General features: G+C 43.3%; 1 protein-coding gene across 1 annotated transcript in view; it reads right to left on the reverse strand.

Moving 5' to 3' along the window:
* The window catches only part of IGF1R (insulin-like growth factor 1 receptor), a 382,740-nt gene extending 364,534 nt beyond the window's left edge, over positions 1-18,206 (reverse strand). Inside the window, exon 1 of the mRNA XM_006870698.1 lies at positions 18,095-18,206. Within this exon, the coding sequence (XP_006870760.1) occupies positions 18,095-18,188 (94 nt within the window). The 5' untranslated portion in view covers positions 18,189-18,206. The remainder of the gene's footprint in view (positions 1-18,094) is intronic.
* Between the last annotated feature and the right edge of the window lie 995 nt (positions 18,207-19,201).

The following is a 19,201-nucleotide window of genomic DNA, read 5'->3' on the forward strand; positions in this document are numbered from 1 at the left end:
TGGATATTATCCTATCACAGACAGCATTGTACCTCATGACTGATCTGGATATGTTCTTTTTGACAATGAATGCAACACCATTCCTCTTCAATTTGCCATTCCTAGCATAGTAATGTGGTTTTCAGATCCAAAATGGCCAATACCAGTCCATTTCAGCTCACTAATGCCTAAGATATCAATGTTTATGCGTTCCATTTCATTTTTGACAACTTCCAATTTTCCCAGACTCATACTTTGTACATTCCATGTTCTGATTTTCAATAGATGTTTACAGCTGTTTCTCTTCATTTTTAGTTGTGCCCCATCAGCAAATAAAGGTCCTGTGGGCTTTACTCTATTGGGCTTACTCCATTCGTGTCAATGTTTGTTTCATTAAGTTGGTTGAATGATAAACCACCCAAGGTGATGGACTCAGTACCAGCAGGGTTAAGCCTGAATCCCAGGCCCTGAGAAGCAGAAACCCCATGCAATCAAAGGGACAAAGCAAGAGGGTAGTTTCTTCTTGCTGTTCTAGAAGACTCTCCAGCAAATTGTTTACTAATCACTACTACTCAGCCATTAAGAGAAAGAGAATTCTGATTCATGTTATAGCATGGCGGCACCTTAAGCACATTATGCTGAATTTTAAAAGTAAGACACAAGTAAACAGTGTTTAAACAATGGATATACACAAAAACAAAAGTTTGACAGTGGTTTTCAAGGGCTGGGGGGAGGAGGGAATGGGAAGCTAATGCTTATAGGTAACAACATTCTTGTTCGAGGAGAAAAAAGACATTTAGAAAGGAATAGCAGTGGTGCGTTCACACATGGTGAATGCAGTTAATTTCATTGAATTATCCTCTTACAAATGGCTAAAATGGTAAATATTTTGTTATACATGCTTTACCAAAATAGTTTTTTAAAGCTTTATTATGAATTAAGTGACAGCATTGTAGAAAATCGGTTTTGCGCTCAATCGATTATATTTTGTTTCACTGCATTGATTACCATCCCTTCCATGCACCATCAAGTTAATAGTATTTGTTCAAGTCCCTCTTTTTTCCTTTGGATATGCACAAAAACACGCAGGAATATATAATCGTTTAAACAACCAAAGGGCACATTTTTCAGGCCAGCCTCCTGCCTGCCAGCACACAGCCTTTCTCCTTCCCTGATGAGCTGCTCTATCTCTCCGTGCCATTGCCACTGTCTTCATCCCTGGTGTCACTGCTGCTCTGGTTAGGATCCCAGGCTCCGTTCTGCTCTTGATGATCCTAGGGTCCTCTGTTCCTGGAACACAAGATTAACTACTCCCCCACCCCTTTCTGTTACACAACTTCTACCTTTACAGTTGGGACAATCACAATTAGTCACGATAATAATTACTCACTACTGAATCAAAAAAATCCTATTCCCATCTCCTTTCACCAGACCCATTTAGACAAGATGAAAACTATTCAATGGGAATTATACCTTCCCTCACTTGCTCTGAAATGAAACTTCCTCTTGAAAACTTGTAAGCCAGCCACTTTGTGCCTTCATAGCTCTCCTTATTTTAGGTAGCAGAGTCTTGGTGTGGTGCTGTGGACTAATGCGTTGGACCTGCAAAGATGCTTTGAACCACAAGATTAAGCAGTTCAAGCTCACCAGCTGCTCCTTGGAAACCCTATAAAGAGTCAATATGGGTCAGAATCGACTCATTGGCACTCAACAACAACATTTTAAGTAGCCAATGTCTAAGCTGCCCACCCCTATCAACCATGTGTACTGAGGGGATAGGCTTGATCCTTGATGTAAAGACTCCCTCTGTCTCAGCTGGTATTTTGAAATACTACATCCATCAGTAAATGTCAAGTTCACCAAAGTGTAGCAATTTACACTTGCCTCCTATATCAAATTTATTCGTCCTCTAGTCGAGCTCTGATCATCAAGCCTTGCAAGCTACATCAAATAGGTGCTATCTGCAAGTCTGGGTGTTCTTGTAGGCCTCCCCCAGTGCATATCAGCTGGATGTTTAACTCTCAGCTCTAGCCCTCTGTGGCTAGGTTCTTATCCATGGGCTTAGGAGTTCCCAAGTCTCCCCAAACTTCAGAACTACCAGCCCTTCCTTTTACTCTCTCTTATCTCCAAGTAAAAGGAAGTCTGTAAAATGTGGTTGAACTCAGCCCATGTCTTCATTACTGCTGTTCCCCTACTTCCACTCACAAGTAGATCACTGTGTTCACCAGCGAACTTACAAGCCTGCTCATGTGTTCCCTCTGAGTTTCAGTCTTGGAATGGGGTTTGTCCTTAAGGGACTTGATGGCTTGCCTTGATGGCTCCCAGGCGAACAACTTGCTTGTTCTTGTAATAGCCCAACACTCTGCTGGCTTTTTTTCCCTTTTCTTGTCCTGATGGTCTTTCTTTCAAGAAGTATCTTCTGTTCTTGCTGCTCCAGATTGGTCTGCACGTCCTTTCAAGTGGTAATGTCCCACCTCAGAAGGTTCTGGATGAGGCTCAGGAATCTGCCTAAGGCTCTATATTCTACACAATAATTAAACAACAACAACAACAAAAAAAAACCTGTATGAATCAGGTCACATATCTGAGGCTGGCTTTCTGCCCTCTCTTATAACCCTGGGCCCTGGTCTCTCAGAACTCCTGTCCCTATGAGCTGAGCCCTCAACCTATAAGGACCACAGGCTCTCAATGTCTGCAGCTCTCTGTCTACAGTATTCTTATCTCCTGGATAGGCCCTGTGATCATCTCTTTCAGGGTCTTCCCCAGAAGTCCCACCTCCCTTAAAGGCAAGAAGAGAAGGAAGAAAGTTATATAAAACGTGCTAATATGTGAAAGACCAGTTCCCATCATCTGACCACCCTGACATATTGAATGCAAACAATTAACTTTTACATTTATGGGCTCATAAGGAGACGGTGGGTGTCCCTGTTATTTTCCCAAAGGCACAGCAGGAGTTAGCAGGGAGACGGGACAACGGAAGGCAGGCAGATGTGTTTCTGCCTCCGGTAAAGAGAAAGCGTTACATGGTGCTTGTGCAATGTAACGTTAAGACAAAACTAGAGTCAAAATGAAGGTCAGAAACAGCTAGTGTAGCTAAGAGCAGAGCATCAAAGTCCATCAGTCCCCAGGAGGCTTCAATTTTTTTAAAGTTGTAAAACACCTTCTAGTGAATTTCCTCCATCCTTCACAACACAAAAGCTAACTCTAAGTGCTTATAGCAGGTGTTGTGTTCTAAGTGATTTACATAAAATACTTACAGCAAGCATCTGAGATGGGTACTGTTATTAGCTTCCATGTTACCATGAGAAGTTGGACAATGTGTACAGGCACAGCCAATAGGATGAGACTCTCTGGGCTCTAATTCATAGTTCAAAAGGAACTGAAGCAGGGAGAGGGATGACTAGGTGAAAGGCAGAGCACATTCAGGACAGCAAAACTTTTCTCTAGGTAACTGCAGAGGTAGACACATGACATAGGCATTTATCCTGGAGTCCTGGTGTGGCACTGTGGGAGAGAACACTGGACCGCAGGGTCAGCGGTTCAAACACACCAGCTGCTCCTTAGAAACCCTACACAGAGTCACTAAGAGTCAGAACCGCCTCGACAGCACATAGCACCAGCAGGACGCTGTGCAGCCCACAGTGAACCCTGAGCTAACGCTGGACTAAATCCACAGTAACGCGTGCACACTGGTTCCTCCGTGGACCAAGCACAGCAGAGGAGACACTGCTCAGTGGGGAGAGGGGATCTGTCTCCCCATTGTTTTCTGTAAATTTAAAAAGGCTCTTATATATAAAAAATAAAGTGCACTTTTACAAATTGAACAAGTTACATGGCAGCGAGCAGACATTGTGTGACCTGCTTAAGCTATTTACTAGAACAGGTAGAAAATGATGTAAAATTTCATATGCATGATCCTGATGGCAGGAAAGTAATGATGGCACCCTCTCACAAAACATCTTGCATAACTTATTTTTAAATATTTGTTGAGTGAAAACCAACAGATACAGTTGTAGAGCAGGCAGCTTCCACTTAGTAGCACCAATCCTGGACCATCATCAAGAACTACAATGTGTCCATCCAGTCCTTTTAGAAACATATGTCAATACAAGTTAAAATACCAGCCACAAAACCAACCTAGACATAATGTTGCCACCCCCTTTTGAACACATCCTTGCTCTAGACTCCTTATTTGGTGAAGGCTGGACACAGTCCTGCAAGGTCGGTAAGGACTACAGAACAGCTGTTCAAACCCGCCTCAGACAGTCCAGTCAAGGCCCTGGAACACCCCATTCCATGGCTAGCTCAGGACTACCTGACCCAGTGCAGAAGGAAACAAGAGCCCTCACTAAGCCAGATTATATTTCAAAGCTGTAATCAAATGAGCTCCCAGCACATGAATGCCAAGAATGCTCATGTGGAAAGGTTTGGGTCACATTTTTAGGTTTGAAGTACGTAATGTACCCACAACAGGTTCGAACCTGGTCCTAGGCCTTACTAGGTGCATTTGCTGTCTCTAACAAAAGTAAGCGGTCAGTTCATCATGGGAGCTTTTTTGAAGTCCAGTTCGGACTTCTAGGGTCCAGAGTTGGTTGCCAATATAGAAACAGAAGTCTCTACAGGAATGGCGGTAATGCTCCATTTATGGGGTAGCAGTGGAAAACCCGAGAACGATGGGAAGGCAGAAAGGTCGAAACACCGGAGTTCAGATGCTTTCTACTAGCAGCTCTGCTGGGCAGCTTAGATACATCACTGCTAAGCCTCCTGGCATCCCTGGCCAAACCGCCAACATATTACACAGAGTCAACTCCAACTCATGTGTGCAAAGTAGAACTGCTCCACAGGGTTTTCAAGTCCGTGACCTTGAAGAATCACTGGCTGTGTTCACGCCACCCACTTTTCGGAGTAGCTGAACGTTGAGCCATTTGTACCAACCAAAGACCCTTCATCTCTAGCCAAAGCAGTGTTATTCCAAATCCAGATGACACTACGGAGGTCTGTAGCTCCCTTCCTCCCTTTGCATCTTTGAGCAAGGGACTGAAGGGGAAAAGTGAAGACATCACCAGGGAAGCTGTCTTCAAAGACACACCCCCAAGGAAGGTCTAGATAAAAGATGGTTTCAGGTCCTGGCTTGTTCCTGCCTGTCTTGGTGAATGCTCATCCACTCAGTTCAACGTTCACTGGGGTTTTATAAGACATTGCTTCACAAGTTGCACTTGAAATTAACATGGCAGGCTCAAATGATGATGTTTTCATTTTCTGTAGGAACTATCACAACTTACGTCGCCTCTGGACTATCATAGTTTTTAATGATAATGTCATGGGTGTTAGTTAATTAACTTCAGGAATCCACGTTACACCATCCTCAGTAAGTCAACTTTCTTGTCTCAGAGACAGGCGTAGGCTCCACTTTCTACAGGGGTCCCACAATGAGATACTGAAGGTGGGTCTGAGCCTGTGCACTTTGCACACACCTAGCCAGAGCCCTCTGTCTGCAGTGTCCTACCCCAAGGGGCCAGTGCAGACACTTCACTTTTAAAGGGCTAGAGATCAGTGACCCTGCTAGTGTTCAAAACAAAGTTTACTGCCCTTGACCAAAAACTCAACACAAGGAACATGGTGGTTCTGCTGGTTCCAATCAGATGTTTCTAAGAGCTCTAGCTTCTACCCTGCGTCTGAGGTGAGAGCTGAAGAGTCACGAGAAACCACCCAGGCCTTCCTGGCCACTGAGAGCCAGGCAGTCAGCGGCAGCAGAGCAGCCCTGACAAGCCTCAAGCTGGAGCTTGCTCTGAGAGCAGGACACAACAGAGGCCTGCCTGAAGATGCTACACTTCAATCAGGCACCAGCCTCCACAACAGTGTAAACCAGACGACAAATGCAAAGGCACGATGATGAATTATTCACTAAATCATGCCCACTGGGGACTTAGGAAAGAGTTTTCACAGGCTGCGACAGGCTGGGTGCAAAGCAAGACTCCCCAACAGCCTTACTGGGAGCTGTAATTGTTTTTATTCACCTGAATATGTAAAATGTCTGCAGAAAGCATTATCTTAAAGTTAATTTCTTTCTTCCAAATATGTACCATGAGTGCCAGGATATAGTGTTTCAGCTGGTGGGAGAGTACTGAAATCTGTGTGTGTAAGCAGCTTCTAGTGTGAGGGGAGGGTGGAAAGACTGTCATTTCGTGAGCTTCTCTTAAGTGTCATGTACAGGGCCACCCTTGGCCCGTGGGGTGCTGAACTGAGACAGGGAGCAAGAACACAGCTCTGGGTGCAACACAGGGAAAAGCAACTGCCCTGCCCGCAGAATCTAAGCTACCAGAAAAGCGTGCCCTGTGGCTGCCTCTCAGAAGAGTCTGCCAGAGGGCAAATACAATAGTTATCCTGGGACAGACTGCCTGCTAAGGCAGCAGAAATAGCCAGAAAGAGACCATTTCCAAGTCAGAAATCACAGAAGCTTTAAAACTTTTGAAGCAGAAGCATGATCTCATATGATCTCACCAAAAATAAGAAAAAGTGAATTTTGTGAAAAGACCAATAAAATACAAAATCAAATCCAGACATATACCTAACAAACTGCAGCCACAATAGAAGCTGCTTTCATTTCCTATTAGGAATTCTGTCCCAGAAACACCATCACTACATAAAACAGCCCAAAGACACACACATAAGAATGATAATTAAAGTGTTAGCACATATTAGGCTACAGCAATGGAATGTACACTACACTCTGACTCTCAAAATGAGCTCTTTCTTTACCTCTAATCTGAAAAGAAATATTTTAGAATTGTTTACTCACCAAATCCTGTAAAGCCATCTTCAAGGCCAAACAGGAAAAGCCACAGTAGGTATCACAGCTCTGCTAAAGAGCTTCAGTGTGTTTGTTTACAATATTTAGGAAGACAATTTCTTACACAAATTCACGGACAAGGTAGAGAAACTTTAATCCAAAACCATATCCCAACAATTTGTACAGAAGCTTCAAGTCTCCACATTTTCCTGCAATTGGTTTCCAGGAACCAAGCCAGAAAGCAAAATCTAGAGAGGAAAATCTCTATTTTCATCCTCAGACACTGTTAATTCCATCACCCAAGAGCCTGAATTTCCTTTCTGGCCACTAGGTGGTGCCTAAATATTGGTGAGGTGACTGAAATGCACCTGGATACTTTTTTAAAATACCACTAGAATTGAAAAATGAAAGATTAAGGGAGAAAATACAATAAATAGCTCTGTCAAATTGGAGGTAAACTGCAAGGGCTGATCTGAAAGAGGTAAATCCACAACAGCTGTGTTTAACAGACAAAGCGCAATCTTCATGTTAAGCAACTGAACAAAAGTAAGTTTCATTACAGAACAAACATCTACTAAGCACCTATTTTGTGCCAGGCTCTACGTCACAGAAATGATCAAACCAGTCAAATGTTAAGTGTGATCTCTACCTCTGACACTATCCAAAGGGCATCTCTGTTCAAACGTGTACCAGCTCAAATCTGAGGGCTTAACTGTTCTGAGCACTTTATGTGTGTATTAACTCATTTTATGTTTATGAATAAATGTACGGAGCAGGTTCTATCACAATTATGACCTCACAGATAAGCTGAGCCACAAAAGTTAGATAATCTGCCTGAGATCTTGAGAAGCTGAGATGAACCTCAGCTCCATCCAAGAACTGTGCTCCACACTGTTTTCAGTGACTCGTTTTACTTCCCAAGCTCCTCTGTGTGGATTTAAGCCTCCAGCTTTGGGTTTAGCAGCTGAGTGTACTAACAGCTTACACCACCCAGGTACTTCGCTGCCCTCTACAGCTTCACAAACTGAGGAAAGCTAGGAACAAGACAAAACATATCACTGTTAACATGCACAGTAGTATTAGGTCATAAATGCAGGAGTAAAGGGAAAGTCAGCTCTACAGAAGCCAGGGTGATTGTGAAAAGTTTAGGAAGGACAAGACTCCGAGTTAGAACTTCAAAGATGGCACCTTAGAACAATTAAATCTACAGAAAGGAAAGGAATCAACTGATTTAGTGGCTCCACCTTTAAACAGCTATAGCTTGGTCTGACTTTGTTTTTTTAAATATTTATTTGTGTTTTTTTCTGTCAGGAAAAAAGAAATATCTCCTCCCCACTCCTCATTTTATGAAGTCTTTACATTTCTGGTGAAACTCAGAAAAGTGAACTAACTTGCTCAGAACAAAATAATCGGCAGCTAGGGAGAAATGGTGGTGAAGGAGAATATCAAAGGTACCATGAACTTCCAGAAGAAAAATAAATCTGTGTTGGAAGAGGTACAACCAGAATTCTCTTTAGAAACCAAGATGGCCAGACTTCATCTCTCACACGTTGGACATGTTGTGAAGACGGGTATCATGCTTGGTAAATGGAGGGTCAGAGAAAAAGAGAGAGACCCCACCAAGACTGACTGCTCAGTAGCAACCGAAAGGGGCCAAAGTGTAGCAGCGATTATGAGGGTGGTTCAGGACTGTTTCGTTCTGTTGTACATGGGTCACTGTGGGTTGGAAGCAACCTGACAGACAGCACCTAAGAACAAGGAGAAACGAGAGCTAAGTTACTCTGCTGTACTGCCGAGAAGCACTTTCCACTCGAGTACAGCAGGCAGCCGAAGAAAAGAGGAAAGACATGAATGCAAGCATACCAAGGCTACTGTACCGCAGAGCATTGTGAGCACTGACAATGAACTGCGATCTCTAGAGCGCTGTAGGATAAGCACTGAGTCAGAGTCGGTTTGAACTGCAAGGTTGGTGATTCCAACTCAGCAGCAGTTGCTCTGAGTCAGAGCAGCAGTCATGAGAAGGTGGCGCTACAGCCCAGCATCAGGAGCCGTGGACTTGGTTCTTAGACCTCAGTGTCACACTATTTTCAGAATCTGTTACTGGCAAGCCTTTCCCATCAAAGCTGAGGAACAGCACAGGAGTGAGAAAGACCAGTTAAAAGGAAAGTGAGTATTTACCCAGAGAACTGACACAAGTAAACTGCACCAAGGTAGGATGCGGGGAGAACGAGAAACACGGCAAATCACAACAGTGTCAATGTACTCTGTGAAGTAGACAGGAAACAGTCAATTGTCCAGGCTCCCCAGAAATAGATGGTCAGAAAAACTGAAATTTAATTAGAGCTCCAACCACCAGCCCAACCTTTACTATTGAAAATGAATAAGGAAAATTCCAAATATATCACCTGACCAAGTAAGGCTATTATACAACAAAAACTTTTCACAGTGACTTCACATATGCCGTGAACACATCATCCACAGAAATCAGACAATAGAGTTAAACCAAGGAAAACTGTCACCGCAGATGTCCCTCTCTCTGCTCATGCCTGTGCGTGGCAAGCTGCACTTCCTGAGTCTGAGAACATGGACATCTCCCAATACCATGCGATCCTTGACTAGATGACAGCAGCTGATGAGGAGGACTGGACTACTAATCACAAGGTCAGCAGTTGGAGCCCACTAGCTGATCTATGGGAGGAAGACATGATTTTCTGCTCCTGCAAAGATTTACTGCCTTGAAAACCCTACACAGGGGTCACTGGGAGTCAGAACAATGCTGTAGAAGATGATCTGGAAGCACATACAGCCAGTTGAATCAGACACCACTCCTTTCTCAAGGATGCTGTTACATTTTTCCTATGGCATCTCTCTCAGGAACTTGGTAAAGGCCACTCCAATTTGAGAGAAACAGCATATTTTGGAAGAATGTCTAACTTGTATCTCCCTAATTACCACATTTTGCTGTCCCTTATGAGTACTATTGACTAAAATCTGCCTAACTCAAACTGGGGAAGTCTTATTTACTTAAGTCAAACATGTATTTCCAATAATCAATTTTACTGAGATGAAACACTGGACTGTATTTTACATAAGTAGACATACTGAAGATAAACATTCAAAATCTCTCAGGAAAAATTACAAGTTCTGTTCTAGAACACCATTTATGCTTTGAGATTGTCAAAATATATTTGTTCTTCCATGTCAAGAGTAATTTAAAAAGCTGTATACATACACCTGAATTATCAAACTGACAAAATTTCAAAGCCAGTTGAAAGTGAATCTGTGCTGTGCTAAAAAGAATGTGGACAAATAAAAGCATACAAAACAGAAGCAATAATGGGTATAACAAACTTGTAACAAAAAACTGTCAGAACTTGAATGGATACATGCACTTAAAAAGAAACAACAACAAAACCCACTGCCATTGAGCCTATGCTAACTCACAGCAAGCCTATAGGATAGAGCAGAACTGCTCCTTCAGATTTCTGACACGGTAAATCTTAACAGAAGCTGCAAGTCTCATCACTCTCCCCACGGAGTGGTTGGTAGGTTCCAACAACAACCTTGTGGTTAAGACGCCAATGATTAACTCACTGTACCACCACAGATGTATGACAACTACATACACACATAAAACTCTGAACAAATAGCATTATGAATATGTAAGTTACTGAAGTAACTTACCAAGAGGTTAAGACCGTGGGACTGAGACCAAATAATACAGTTTCAACCTCTGAAATAAACTTTCTAGGCTAATAATACTTCTTAAAGTCTCTAAAATATAAATGCTTAAAGGAAAAGCCCAGACATTCAGCCTGTGAACCTTTAAGGTAAGCAGAGCTATCTTTGTGATATGGAGTGGTACAGCTCATACAGCTATATATTGTCACTACATGGCTAGCCACAAACCTATTTCAGCCAATCAGTTCATGGTTATGTCTCCCAAGTGCCCTTATAAGTTAACATCACCAGCATTAACCAAGACGTAGTAAACATGAAACAGAGGCAGTCTGAATAACCCTACTTAAGTTTTCCTCGTCCTAAATAACAGCAGCAAACCACTGTTAACGTCAGTGCAAAAACATCCATCCTTGTCTATAAAAGAAGCCGTGTCCTTAGTAAAATATGAATAGCAATACATAAGTTTTAAAAATCCTAGAAGTCCAGATCATGAAAGGTAAAGTAAAGAAATAAAGACTTGCTTACTAGTTTTGTTTCTTCAGTATTTTAAATAAACATTGCAAGTAATTTCTACGGTTTGATTTATATATTAAAAATCTATAAAATATTTTCTAGCATCAGAAATAATTTTTAAGCTTAAAGAATTGAGCCTAGTAAATAAACAACATTTATTTAACGAAGTGAGGAGGGAGAAGTCATTTTTCCACTTCAAATAAAGAAACATTAGTATTTCCCAAGACTTGTAAATTAAAGGATTTCAAGACTCATAAATAAAGTGAAAGTGAAAAAAAGGGAATTCTTCAAAATGTATATCTGCATCTTCAAACATGAATAAAGCTAGCCATTTAAAAACAGAAAAACGAAATCGTCAAAAGTCTAAATGCTTCAAAATCAAATATATAGTTAACATTTTGAGTTAAATAAAACAAATGCAATTTTATAAATTTATCAAAATCTATTAAGATAACCATTCCTCTGAAACCCTAGAGAGGGTCACTATGTGTTGGGACCGACTCGATGGCACTTGTCAACAACAGCATTAAGATAACAGTCTAATTGTTTCTAAAGACCCTTTTCTTTATTAACCATTTAATACAAATACTCTTTCCTCAGAACCAATAAATAGTTTATAGATACTGGGGTGGGGGTGGGGTGGGGAGAAAGATAAAGAAGTGGTATTTAGTCAAAATTTAAATTTTTCAAAATACTGAAAATCAGTTATACTTCAAAAAATGACAAGTCTCAATGTCCACAAAATGTCAGGTTTCTTGTTTATATACACATACTCTCCTTTGATTTAGTCAAACTACATCTTCAGCAACCAGAGGACTTACTCTTGGTAACCTCACACTAAACACGCATTTTCAAGAAGTCAGAGTACACTAACTATATGTAAGTGTTTAGCTTTTCCTTCAAAACATCCCAGAGAAACCAAGACACCATATTTGGAGCATGTGTGTATCCATCATATATTTAGGGCCACTGAGAAGAGCTCATCGCTTGGACTCGCTAACACCTGTTGTGAATTGGCTAACAAAAGCAGCATCAAAGCAAGCAGACTCGGGTGCACAAATCTCTCTTCCAGGAACCAGAGTTGATATCTAAATGCATTTTGAAGACAAAATGAAGGAACTCACAGCCCAGGCAGAAACTGTTTGTATATTTTACAATAAAACTTACAGAATTTTATTGCCTCCTCAACCACACTAGTACCTCTAACAGTTTTGAAAACGGCAAGTTATTTTAAATGATACAAATTCTTAAAAGTATTAGTTTCCTAATGATTTCCAGAAAGCTACATAAGCAATGTATAATTCCAGAAAACTTTTGAAATGAATCCCACCAACTGAAAATGCATCATGCAACGTTCATGAACACACCTGGGATTCCTATGATTTTGGCAGGCACACAGCAGGCTACACCAGCACACAATTTTTAATCATAACCATCATAACTGATGCTGATCAAGATGGGCCAATGTCTCCTGTATGTCACGGCCTGCAGTAACGTCCCAAGACACTGCAAAGTATTCATAATGCAAAAATGGTGCGAAGTAAACTTTCCTAAGAACAATAGTTTACTGCATGTCTTCAATTTTCAGAAATACTTTAAAAGCACCTTTTAAAGATGGGGGTTGAAAACCTGTGTATCCTGTGCTAAGTCTGAAAAATATCTGAATTGTCAAGCAACTTTCTTCCATGTAGGGGTACGTAAAAGATTGTAGGAGCAAAAAGTAAAGACCTCTTTGTAAAAGCTCACCCTCTGCTATCATATAATAGGTGCCCAATACAACTCCTGCTGACAAGATTCAGTCTTCATACAGCACATTCTTAAAAATAAATGAAACCAAATTAAAAAAGACACTACTCTCCCTTGAGGGTTCTTGGCAAAACTCTAAGGCAACAAGTGAAAATGATACAGTTGCTTTTCATTATGTTCCTACTTTTGCAACAATAGGAAGGGCAGGAAAACCTTTTTTTATTAGTAAACTGTGCTTTAGACAAAGACCAAAAACAAATATAAACAGCAATTATTTTCCAGGTCTTTTGCTATTAAAAGGCCAAGGTAAATTTGGGTAAAGGCACAATAGTGAAAAAAAAACAAAAAAGTCTTTCCATATGCCTTAAGAATATTTCCTTCCCTCCCCCCCCCAATCACTGTAAATCTGAAACTAGTATTATATCCTAGAAAGATTCGTTTTCCTGCTCAGATTCTGGAGCTGTTTTTTGAAAATAACAATCAAGGAGAGAAAAGACGACAAACACCACATTAAAATGAATACTTCAGACTCATTCCTTACTACAACTGTAATTAATACAAATGAAAATAAATAGTGGGTATTTCATAACATCTTAACACTACATTATTTATTTGTTGGAAAACATACATAAATAAGAAAATAAGAAATACAAACAGCTACACCAGCTGCTCCTTGGAAACCCTATACAGGGTCGTTATGGGTCGGAGTCAACTCCATGGCACTTATCAACAACAACAAATCCAGATTCAGCTCCTAAACACGATTTTTTTTTCCTTTTTAAATTTTTGTTTTTTAACATTTTCTTGTGAATTGAGTGGAGGTTTACAAAGAAGATCAGTTTTACATTCAACAAATCATATACTTTGTTTCGTGTGGATTGCAATCCACTCCATGCAATAACAGCTGTCCCGCTTCCTACCTGTGGTTACCCATGAACAAACATACTCTTTCAAATTCACATATATGCAGGATATATAAAAAGATACATATCCCACTATTTCTCCCATAACAATTCAGACTGTGCCTCCGTCCACGTAGCTACACACAGAACACTGTTGTTCCAAGGTTGTAAACACAAACTACTGTTATCTTAAAAAGACCTACCAACACCATTTCATAGTCAGTTGAGGATTTTACCGTAACAAATATGACTTTTGTTTTCACATGTGTTTTTTAATCCAATCGCTTAGTCCTCAACTCAAGCTATACAATCAAAAGCCACATTTCCTGCTTGTGCATTTCTACTAAGGCAACATTCCCCGCTGCTAGAGCTTCTGTGACCAGTTTGGTGTATTGCTGGTGTTCATCTGGAAAACTCTAGACATTAAAAATGAGAGACAGACACCAATCTGCAGGGCAAATTTACTAAACAATTTTAGCCTAACGTCTTCATCCTAGGTGGCACAATGCATCCTTTTCAGCCTTAGCATGTTTCTTTAAAAAAAAAAAAAAAAGAAACAAACAAACAAAAATCACAGCTTTATTGAGAAAGAACTCACATGTGGATAATTTTATAACATTTCCATTTCCCCAAAAGGAACCTTTACCCATTAGCAGTCATTCTTCCCCCAGCCCTTGGCAACAGCTTTGTGTCTCGATGAACTTGCCTATTCTGGACATTTCATAAAGTAAAAGAATTCATATAGTATGTGATATTTTATTACTACTTTCTTCCATCCAGCACAACGTGTCTAGGGCTCATCTACTCAACCTCAGTCTCGCTCTCAAGGTTGGACTTTTCCAACCCTTTTTAACAAGTAGGTGACTTTTAAACTGAATTCTGACCGACACTCCACTCCTCCTCAAAATAGCACATGCTTGCTTGCATTTTCCTCTAGAAAGTCTAAACTATAAATTACTATTTAGGTCCTTTCAAAAAACCTTACTCTGGGTTCTCCTGATAGTAAAACACTAACTTCTTTAAACATCAACATTTCACATATCTATAACAGGATAAGAAAAAAGTTACTGTGACTATGATCCCAGTTCATACATACATAGTTTATTCTAACCAAAATGTATTTAAACATGTCTCTGCATCCAGTGGATGGCTGCACACAAGTTCTCTCAATGATACACTTGTTTTAGTCTCCTTAAAGTGTCAACAACAACAAAAATGTCCAGTCAAAACAGTGACTTCGGAGGGCAAGCATCTGCTGGGCCAGTTAAATTCAATGCAAAGAGGTCAGCTCAGAAGGCTATGGCAACTGGTTTTTGGACCTCAAAGTGATCATTTTGATAGATTTTCTCAAAGGACACACGATGATCATGGAAGAAATTTTAAGAACACTGGAAACAACACTGGTGAGAAAAGGGCAGGGAACACTGCTGAGGAAATTTCTTTCCACCGCAATGTATCTGCTCACTTTTCAGGGTAGCAAGGGCTGCCCTGGGACAATTTCATAGAGTAACCCCATCACCCTACAGCTCAGATCTTGTCCTTCACAACATTTTTAGTTCCCCAAATTCAAGCATTTAAAAGTAACATGATTTAAGTCCCTTAAGGATGTGAAAACTATTGTTTTGATGTGGTCAAGGGATACACTTCTTTGGTGAAAGGTTAAAGAGACTCAATATGAATGAAGTTTGTTTCTCTTGTTAAATTGCTGTGGTTTTAGTCGATTCAAAATATTATATATATGTTTGATTTTGAAACATTTTGAAAAAAAAAAAAAAGGTTTTTGAAGGTTAAGTTTTGGTTTTAAAATTGTTACTTTTATTTATGGTTGAATAAAATCATCTTCAGAAGTACATAGGCCTAGATAGAAGATCTGTCAAGAAACAGTAGCCTCACGTTTTTCTATTTTTGTTTAATAGAGGTTTCTGTGATTTTGTAGCAAACATTTTGACTTACTCTGACAATAAGATATTATCATGCCTATAAGAGAAACATGATCGTAACCCTTCAATCATTTGAATTAAATGGCTACAATAAATTGAAAGTGAATGCTAATCTTAAAAAAGGAAAAAAAGCAGCCGTCTGCTTATTTGGCTATTATTCATAGCTTTTAACCTACCTTATTAAGATGCTCTCTCCACATTATACTGATTTACAAGCCTGTCAATATAACTTTATTTGCTTGAAAAACTTACACAATTTCTAAGATGAAAAAGATAACTCACCCTATTGCTACCACACTTAAAGAGGAGATATTAATCCTTAAACATTCACGCACACCACCTACATCTCTACCCAAACCACCCAAATCTTTATTGCCATATTAGACAACAGCCAAAAGAATGCCTTAGCTTTTTCTGGTTCCTTTGGGACTAAGAACTGAACAGTGCTCACACTGAGCACAAGGTTTAATCTCCAACACTACACAGAGATAGGGAGGGGCAGATATGGAGTCCCGACTTCAACAAGTCATAACCATAGTTTGGGGTGCCTTCTGGCCATCCCTCAAGTTTTAAAGAACCAGCCACTTTAAAAGGATACATGCGAAAAGCGTTGGTGTAAACATACATTAAAATCCCCCCTTCCCCTGCTGTTTTCTCAAGAAAGAATTGCCTTTCACAAAGAGTATTTTATTAAGAACTTTCCAGACTAGTCCTTCTATTTTTAAATGCCAGATTCCTGCATTAGAGAAGCTCCCAAAAAGCTCCCACTTTTCTAAACTTTGCTGTTGTGTATAATTAGGGTTCATGAAGTCGACTCTGACTCACAGTGACCCATGTCCAATCAGAACATACTAACATTAAAAAATAAACCCAGGGAAACTTTGCAAGCATACCATAGTAAAATGGATGATGTCCTGTGGCTTTTATTTCCAGCTTTTAGAAACTAGTAACCCTCTCTCTGTCCCCAATCCCAGCTAAACTCCGAAATAGGAAGGAGCCAGAAGGCTTCTGAAAGCCCAATCCAGCATACTGAAAGTTGAGAAAACAAAGAGCAGGGAACCTAGACGTGTGGAAGGTCTAGACTCCAATCTGTATCTCCAGCAACTCCAAGCGGCAAATATGCTGATTCCATAAAGGTTTGCTCCGACTCCATAGTGAACTTATTGCTCAAAAGATCTTTAAGAAAGGTTTGTTTATAGTTTCTGAACTGCGTGTGACGCCACCGTTGCCTCCTGCTTCTCCTTGGAACTCTTCAAGATACAGTGATGAGTTTTATAATTGGTGCCACCTGCATACCGTCACCAAAGTGTCCCAGCGACTGCACGCAAACTTTTAATGGACTTCAAATTACCCATCAACCCTGCCTACAGTAAAGGCTCTTTTGACTTTTTTGAGAATAAAACTTTCTTCTACTCACCCTTAAATTCTCAATCCTTCTCTCCCTCCCCGCTATTCCCTCCGCCTACCTAACGCCACCAAAACAAAAGCTATCAGATTGTAACGATAGCGAATGTGGAACTATACTGCTCATTAAGTACGTATAACGAAGCGTGGGGGGCAGGGAGCGGTGAGCACAACTCTGGACATTACAAAACGGAGGCCAGGGTTTCGTGCTCCCCAAACTACACATGCTGACCCTGGCGCTCCCAAATTGTCAGAGCAGGACACCTCTCGCTGGGGTCGGGCGTCTAGGGGTCTCGGCGTGGCAGCTGCTACACTACTCCGCGCTGGGAGCACGGACGTAGACCAGCAGGTCGGTTTCCACATCGTACGGGAACGCTCGTTTCCATATCGCCCTGGTCCCCCGCCACTACCAGGGGTGCAGACAGACTTCCTGGAAAGGTATGGGGGATGTCGAGGGTCTGAGCTGGGGGGCGAGGGTTATAAAGGGGCCTCACTATGAACTGCATGGGGGAACCAGCGGGAAATCATTACAGACCCGCACCCCGCCGTTCAGCGGGCATAGTGTCCCTAAAGGCCAGGAACCCAAGTGGCCCACAGCCGCGAGAGTATCTGTAGGGTCAAAAGCGCCCAGTGGACTAAATACACCCCGTGACTCCCGCACACTCGGGAGGTTTGAAGGGGATCATGGGAGGACGCGGCTCTGTGAGAAGCACCTCTTCCTCGAGGGCAACTTGCACCCCGCGACTCGGACTGTCCAGCAGCCCATGCGCTGGGCGGTCACGGGCGCTGTGACCGCTGCCTGCGCGCCGCGCAGGGCCCGTGCTGAAGGCGCGCCCAGCGGGCAGGATGCGGGCGGCAGGCCCCGCGGGCTGTAATGAGCACGCCGGGCCCGAGCCGGGGCCGCCCCGCCGGGAGCGCTACGGGCCAGCCGGGCTCGCGGGAAGGCGAACTTTGTCCAGGAGACCCTTTCCGGGGAACCGAGGGCGCTAAACTCAAATTCAGCCCCTGGGCGCCCCGTCCTGGCGCTCCCGGGCCGAGGCGCGGACAGCTGCGAAGGTGGACACTCGGGTTTCCTAATAGGACGCAGCTCCTGGAAGAAAAGTTCCCGCAGTGCCGCGGGCGCTGGGGCTCATACTCACTTTCTCCACTTGTCGGCCAGAGCGAGAGCGCCATGGAGATGAACAGGAGCCCCCACAGCGAGGTGCGGCACCCGCCTCCGGAGCCAGGCTTCATTCCTTTGATTTGAGACGAAATTCCACTCAGTCAAAATTTTAAAAAAAGGGGGTGGGTGGGGTGGAGATAAAGGAAAAGAAAAGAAAAGTCTCCAGCGCAGCCTTCGCTCCCCTCCTAAAACCACTGCGAGAGGGAAACAGAATCCGAAGGCGGCGCGGGCTGGGCGCGGGCTGGGCGCGGGCTCGCGTGGCCCCTCAGCGCCCGCAGTTGTGGCCGAGGGCTCGGAGGAATCGGGAACCCACGGGGCGGCTGGCAGGGCCGTCGGTACTGTCAGCCTCCATTCCAAACCCAGAAGCAGAAGGGGAAACTGCAAAGGGGAAAGCCCCACTCAGTCCCGGCGAGGAAAAGCCAGCCCGACGCCTGAGCTCCGGGACGGGAGGGCGCGCCACAGCCTGCAGTCTTTCCCCAGGAGCCGGCCGCCCGCCGAGGGGCAGAAGGCCGAGCCGAAATGAATGGGGCACCCCCTCTCCTCCAGGCTCCGCTCACCGCCGCTCCCCCTCAGCGCCGCCGCCGCCACCAGCTCCTTCCCGAATCCAGGGCGCACACAAAGCGGCGGGCGGGCGGGCGACGAGGCGCTCGGCTCCGGCTCCTACCGCCGCGCGGTGCGCGGGGGGCTCGGGCTCGCTGAAGGTCAAAGCCGCAGCGCGCCGCACGCCGAGGGCTTCCCCTCACGGAGGGGCGGGAAGGGGCAGAGGGTCTGCGGGCGGCAGCCGCAGGCGCCGGGCAGGACCGCTGGCAGCGTCCCTCTCGCTCGCTCGCTCGCTCGCCCTCTCAGGAGTTAGCCTGGCTCGCTCGCTCGCTCCTCCTCGGGGTTTTTCCCTTTTTTTTTTTTCCGTTCAGCGGAGTTAATGCTGGTAAACAAGAGCCTCAGACTCGCCGCGCCGCCGCCGCCGCCGCCACCGCTGCCACACACTAGGGGCTCGCGCGCCGCCGGGGCCGCGCACACGAGCCCGCGCGCACACTGGAGCGGCCACAGCCCTGGTTCCTTTGGGACTAAGAACTGAACAGTGCTC

This window comes from Chrysochloris asiatica, unplaced genomic scaffold, assembly GCF_000296735.1.
Source record: "Chrysochloris asiatica unplaced genomic scaffold, ChrAsi1.0 scaffold00148, whole genome shotgun sequence".
NCBI classification, from domain to species: Eukaryota; Metazoa; Chordata; class Mammalia; order Afrosoricida; family Chrysochloridae; genus Chrysochloris; species Chrysochloris asiatica.